Below are 7043 nucleotides of genomic sequence, written 5' to 3' on the forward strand. Positions count from 1 at the left end.
AGTAATGTTTTAACTTTTAATTAAACCATACATCATTCAATGCTTTTACCTTGGCTTTGGAAGTGAGAAAACTGAAATGTAGTTCAGCATAGCACTAGGACCTAGACTAACTTCAATTTTTATGCATTCTCATTGAGAGAATATAAATCAACAACAAAATCCCAAAAATGTTACAAATAGATCGTTTAATTTTATCAAGGATAGCAAATTCTAAAAAACTAAGATAAAATAGACATCATATATAGAAACATATTGTATGGTAGAAAGCTAAACATGTTATACAAACAATAGAAATGCTCTATCTGGGCTGTGGCATTTTCATCAAAACAAGAAAATCACCTTAAGCAATTGGGTCAATCCTCTACCACTCCATCCACCATGACTGGAAGGAAAAGATTGAGTAGAGGCAAACTGGACTGACCATGTCCAGACATCACAGTATAATAAACCAAACAATCATATGACACCCAAAGAAAAAGGATAAGTAAAAAATAGAAAGGAAGAAGAAGAAGAGATCAATAAGCCCTATTTTCAGCCAAGAATAGGTCTTATGCTCCCTCCCCAGATACAGAGAGTTGTAAGCCACCATTTACATCACTGCAGAAGAACAATAAAATATAATGAACATAGCAGAAAATTATAATACTAATGACAGCTAAAAAAAACAAATAACATGAACAGAGTAGTAAAGCATCAAAATACGAATGACAGCCAAGAGATCTGTGAGAAACCCACCTCTGCATGTTCCACCCCGCCAACCTTGGCAGTGCCATTAATCCTCTGGGCATCTTCTGTAGTTGTAAGAGGTGAAAAGAAATACAAACATAAAAAACTGATGCATAGAAGAAGAAAAATACCAGCAAGGTAATTGGTCCATTGCAAAGAAAGAGATTGATTCCTTTTGCAAATGCAAATAATACAATATGAACTTGCATCATAAACTTTGTTTGCTAGCATATTTAAGATGAGAAAGATTGCTAAAACATATTCCCTATTCTACATCAATCTTCCTTCTCATGCATCTTTCTGTGCAGTGGTTCATTTTTTCAATATCAAAATTTAGGAATAAGAAAAGGCCCCAAATACTGTAGAATATGCTTATAAAAGATAGCAAATTATGTAAGCTTGTTGTCCATCAGTCCAATCCTCATTTCATCTCTAGCACTAGATTTACTATAACATCTGTTTCATTTTAAGCTCATTGATGTCATCAAGAAGAACTTACTGAAAAATGATAAGAATGACTACTTAAGAATGTACAGTTTATAAAAGGCGTAACAAACATTCAAACATAAACGGGAATCCTGACAAATCCAAAAAAGAGGCTTACACATTTAGCAGTCAGAAAGATATGTTCAATCTGATTTGCCACATATAGTCCAATGCTATCAAAAGCAGCAGCAGCAACAACAACATCCAAACCTTAGACCCAAAATTTTGGGGTCGGCTATGAATCCTTAGTAGACTAACCAAGATCGGCCACATGTATTCTTTTCCACATTATATTCTATCCAAAGTTATATTCTTTGTTACCTCCTTAATAAACATGTCCTTTTTTACTACTTTGACAAAAGGCACAGAGTATCTAAAATAACCAACACCATTCCCTCCAAGTAACTCTCACAAATTCCTCAATGGTGAAACAGTCACTGGTCCTTTGTGTTTGATCTCAAATTTCTTTTCCCCATTTCATCATCAACAGTGTTTTTCATAGAAATTCTTGCTTATCTCCTTAACCATCCCAACAAAGAATTTCAGCTACAGCTATCCACTAAGAGGAGATTATTGACATGGAAAGCATTCTGCACTTCTAGGAAAACTCCAGAGTTACTTAATTGGCTTCCCGTGTCAATGGAACCATCAAAACCTAGGAGTCAAAGGTTCACTTTTCAGTTTATAGTTTGATTGATTAATGAAATTTCTCTCGAAATTTTTCAACGGTTTGGTGCTGACTCCAGCCAACCTCTGACTCCTATGTTTTCTGTCCTGCTTGGTGACAACTCTAAGCAGCCCTCAGTGCTGATTCTTATGTATTTTCATTGTTTCTATTCTTTAATTTCCATGTTAATTCACACCTCCATTTCATAGAATTAAAAAAGATAACCCATTTTAGCAGAGTACTGACAAGATATCTGCTACTATCCTGTTTTGCTGCTGTCCAAGATTGCAAAGGGTGAATAAAATGGGATCCAAAACAAACAAATTCGTTTTAGGGAAAAGACACCTGAGGAAGTCAGTTTTCATAAACCTGTTTTCTTTTGCATTTGATATCTCTAAAAGATAGTTTTTGTTAAAGAATGCGGGCACCAAATTTATTTTTTGATATAAGTCTTAGATGTCACAATGAGAAGGGGTGGCAACGTTCCCGGCAACCTAGTATAAGCTGCTATAAACAAGGCATCCTGATGTAACTGGCCTTAGGGAAGGAAAGTTCATCTCAACTAGAGCATTGACCAATTTTTAAAAACACCCTAAATATATATATTGCTTACTACAATGGAAGAGAGATATAACCCTATATTCTTCCCATGGAAAGATCCAGGCAATATCACAAAACCACAAGGCTCTTGGAAACATACTATCGTAACATCATAATGCACCAACCGAATCAGATGAACACAAACCAAGTTGTTAAAATGAATTTAATGACAAATACTCTCCACTCATTAAAATTGGCAAGTCAAGAAGGACCTAAAATTGTTTTATGCATGAAGAGATGTGATTTGGAGATACCTCTTACTCGTGGATTTTCTCTGTAGCAACAAAATAATTCGATATATATATATAGCCACGAAATACAGTTGGTTCATACCTTGATAAGTTACCAATTGTCCCAAAAGCGTAGGCTATTAGGAAATGGTGAATTTAATCATTTAACCATAAGTCCAACTGCTTTCAGCCTGTATGGTCAGTTTATTCAATATAAAGAGAGTAAAATCACCTCCATCCTCTGGGATTTCAGAAGTCCACAAGGTGAGGTTGTCCCTAAGAAGCTGCAAAATTAAGGTGCTATCTTTGTACGAATCCTCACTGAGGTTGTCAAGCTCTGGGATAGCTTCATCAAAAGCTTCCTTTGCAAGGTAGCAGGCCCTGAAAAAAAGGGAAAAAAAAAAGCAATTTAAACATCAAAATGACAAGTTTATCAAATTTCTATAGATTAAGGGCAAAAAATAGTACTTTTACAAACCTTTCAGGTGAATGCATGATCTCATAATAGAAAACTGAGTAATTCAATGCCAAACCCAATCGAATGGGATTTGTAGGGGGCAAATCAGCCTCAGCTGCAGTGGAAGCAGTCTGCAAAGAGATCAAATCAAAATCAAAATAGGAAAATAATTTTGAGACATGCATGTGAGCATTCTATCCAAAAAATATCAGCAAACCAGATGCATGTATGGAACTAGAAAGATGGGACATGCTTTTTTCAGAGATACAAGATGTTAATAGGAAACACTGAAAATAAATAGTATGAAAAGCAAGAACAGAATAACACGTGTACCTGGGATAGGAGAAAGAAAAGGGGGGAGGAGGGACCCATCTTCCAATCAATTATTAGAAAGACAGAAAAATTGTACTATAACCTACATCAAACTATTACAGAACCAAAAAGAACAAATAATAAACAAAAGCAATCTTTTGTTACATTACTCGAGGGATCTTGCAACTAACCTAAAGCTGAAAAAAGAAACTACTACAACATCATTGAAGAATAATCCAAAGCAGATCCTCTTTGGGCCTCTAGTTCTTTCACAATCACAATGATTTTATAATGACCAAAACCAGAACCATCAATCATAAGAGTCTTGAATCAAATAAGCTTTCCCTTCTCTAAGTAACAAAGCATGAAAACCATAAAAAATTCTTCAAATTCGTTTACTGAGAAATGGCATAAGATTTCATGTGCTTTTCTGTATATCTCACATTTCTTCCTCTTTGTTTAGGGGTATATTCAGATATCTTTCAAGCAAAAAACCAAGGATTTGAAATTCCAACAGTATTTTATATGCAACATCACTAGAGCTTTATTTATAATGAAGCAAAAAAAGGGCACATCTATTGAGATACAAAGGTAAATATTTACATTATTAATAAAATATAATATGTAAGTACGCACCTCATAAGCTTTCTTTGACTGATCAGCAGCCTCTTTCTTCTCATTACCAGTCCTGAACTCAGCAAGATATCGATAATAATCTCCTTTCCTGCAACCGAAGAGATTTTGATAACCTAGAAAACTTTGCATCTAAATAGACCAAGAAAAATAATCTAATTTTCTATGAAAACTAGGTCTCACATCTTGTAGTAAAACACCGTTGATTCAACAGCAGAAGCTGAAGGAATAAGATGCTCATCAATCACTGTCATTATATCATTACAAATGACTGATAGCTCTGACTCAATCTTCTGTCTATACTCCTTAATCTGCTTCACATGGTATTCATTTCCTTTTGCTTCTTCCTTCTGCTCTATTGAGGTTAGGATCCTCCATGATGCTCTCCTAGCACCAATCACATTCTTATACCCAACAGAGAGCAAGTTCCTCTCTTCGATTGTCAACTCAACATCAAGCTTTGCAACATTCTTCATTGCCTCAATCATCTCTGTTAAAATATAAGCAGAAAAGAATCAAAATTTCCAACCTTGATAAGTAAACAACCCTTAAAGTCCTAGTCATTAAGGAAGTCACTTGGCTTGTTTGTATACTTGGAGCCAGACATGAAACCCATTTGAGGTAAATGAAGCCAGAAAATTGACAATTCTCAGAACAATTTCCAGCGACTAGTTTGCATACAAACAAAACGATCCCAAGAAATAATAAATTTCATGCATAAAGCAATTATTCCCTTGAACTTCATTAAGAAACATGATATAAATTATCCTAGCTGCACAGTGCAATTTTTCCCTTGAGCTTTATAAAGAAAGCTGATTAGGAAACATGATATAAACCGTTAAGAAGAAGAAGGAAAAAAAAAAAAAAAAAATCCAACCCCCAAGAAAATAAATTTTTTTATAAAATTCAGTTAATTATTTTTTTAACGAAACTCGAACTTCCAATTGAAACACACACATGGACATACACATAAAGTGATGCTCTGATTAATCTCAAGTTTCACTAATAACTTTGACAAAGACAGAGTAGAAAATCTCTCTCTCACACACACACACACACATATATATTTATATATCTGTGTGTGTGTGTGTGTATAAATAAACAAATATACACACAAAAAGATATGTAAATAGAGGATTGAATTAGGGAAAACTCTAAAAGTCCTAGTCACTAAGTATAGAAGAGGAAACACATCAAATTTTCTCAGAACAATTTCCAGGGACTAATTTGCATATAAACAAAAAGATCCCAAGAAATATTAAATTGCATGCGCTGAGCAATTTTTTTTCTTTCCCTTGAGCTATACTAAGAAACATGATATAAATTGCCCTAGCTGCACAGTAGATAATTCCATTAAAAAAAAAAAAGAAGAAGAAGAAGAAGAAGAAACAATCTTAGCAAACAAGCAGAGCTAGCCATTACGAAAACCCTGAAAATATTGAAATCCCTGATAAACATTAGATTTATACAAAACCCAATCAATACAAAACATTAGTTCCTCAAGCTTTTCTGTCTCTGTTTTTGTTTTTGTTTTTTTTATTGGCTGGGAAATAATTATAACCATTGAGCAAAGTTCAAACGAATTATTCATCAAACTAATTTCAGCAACTTATAAATTTTTTTTTGTCTGAAAATAATGTTTCTCAAACACTTATTTTCTCGGGAATCAAACACAACTTTTACAAAATTCAGTTTTATTTATTAAGTAAACTCAAACTTCCGACTGAAACACACACATTAATCTCAAGTTTCACTGATTACTTTGACAAGGACAGAGTAGAAAATCACACATATATCCATAGATAAATTAAAAAAAAAAAAAAAAAAACATACACACACATACACACATAAATATATGTAAATAGACAAAAACCCTAACCATCGTAGCGCTCGGCCTGCTCGGCGAGCTTGGCGTTGTAAACTAAGTTCGAGCGGGAAGCCATGGCCGATCTGTAAGAGAAATGTGAATTCACTCCTAGTACTGTGTTTTTTCGCAGTGAAAGAGAGCGTGATCGAAGAATAATCTAAGTAGTGTATATACTACTATATAGTACTGTGTTTCAAATGTTGGAAGTCTGAATTCGATGCGGATTTAGGATTTAGTTTTAAGGTATAATTTGGTTTTGCAGCCAATCATTGATTAGTCCTACTGTACTTGTATTGATCTAATCTAAGGAGAGTCAAGGACCAAAATTCCTATGTTGTCGATGCCAATTAGAGTGTGCCACGTTACTATGTACATTGGACTTTTGTTGTATTGAGAGAGGTAAAGACTTGTTGCAATCTGGAGATGACACAATGCCAAACTGGTCATGCCAGTTTGCGTAATTGCGTTGACATGACACCTACGTTGTAACCTCTAACCTGCTCACTTGTCAAGAACCACTTGGCCCAGTTGTTTTCTCTGTTGAGTGGTTCCAATTTTTTTTTTTTTTTTTAATAGGTTGAAACTTATTTTTTAAAAATTTATTTTAACAGAATTTTGGATAAATATAATTTCATATAATTTTTTTGTTAGCATTTATTTTAATTATCATATCATACAGTTTCAAAAGGAAGTGTTTTAATATTAACTTACTTATATATACTTACAATTTTATCAATAAAAAATATTTATAATTTTTTGGGTACTAATACGAAACTTATTAGTTGCCCACATAGTGCTTCTAGCATATTATATAGTCCATAAAATGTCACATATTATCCCAAGATCAACCTTAAGTGTGTGAATATTGGTTTTTATGTATGGTTCATTTAATATTGGACTCTTCATTTTTTTTAATTAATAATTAGATTGGGACAAAAATTAAAAAACTTAAAATGAATATGAGACGCAAAATTGGTGTAGATGGGGAAAATTCACAACCTATCACAAGCTGACACATTATACTACCAAGTCCACAACGTATGGCCAATTACAAAGCGTCATATA

General features: G+C 33.7%; 1 protein-coding gene across 2 annotated transcripts; it reads right to left on the reverse strand.

The window, feature by feature from the left end:
• Positions 1 to 219: 219 nt before the first annotated feature.
• LOC126695683 (14-3-3-like protein D) lies at positions 220 to 6250 on the reverse strand. Of its 2 annotated transcripts, none has more exons than XM_050392512.1 (7): positions 5991 to 6250; positions 4295 to 4601; positions 4115 to 4202; positions 3188 to 3297; positions 2942 to 3090; positions 736 to 788; positions 220 to 597 (listed from the first exon to the last, which is right to left on the reverse strand). In XM_050392512.1, the coding sequence occupies exons 1-7, from the start codon at positions 6052 to 6054 to the stop codon at positions 595 to 597; spliced, it is 774 nt and encodes a 257-aa protein (XP_050248469.1). In that variant the 5' UTR covers positions 6055 to 6250; the 3' UTR covers positions 220 to 594. The 2 variants fall into 2 exon arrangements, with proteins under 2 accessions (XP_050248469.1, XP_050248468.1); XM_050392511.1 differs by having other exon boundaries at positions 736 to 791; positions 5991 to 6248.
• Positions 6251 to 7043: the final 793 nt, after the last annotated feature.

Source organism: Quercus robur, chromosome 8, assembly GCF_932294415.1.
Source record: "Quercus robur chromosome 8, dhQueRobu3.1, whole genome shotgun sequence".
Classification (NCBI taxonomy): Eukaryota; Viridiplantae; Streptophyta; class Magnoliopsida; order Fagales; family Fagaceae; genus Quercus; species Quercus robur.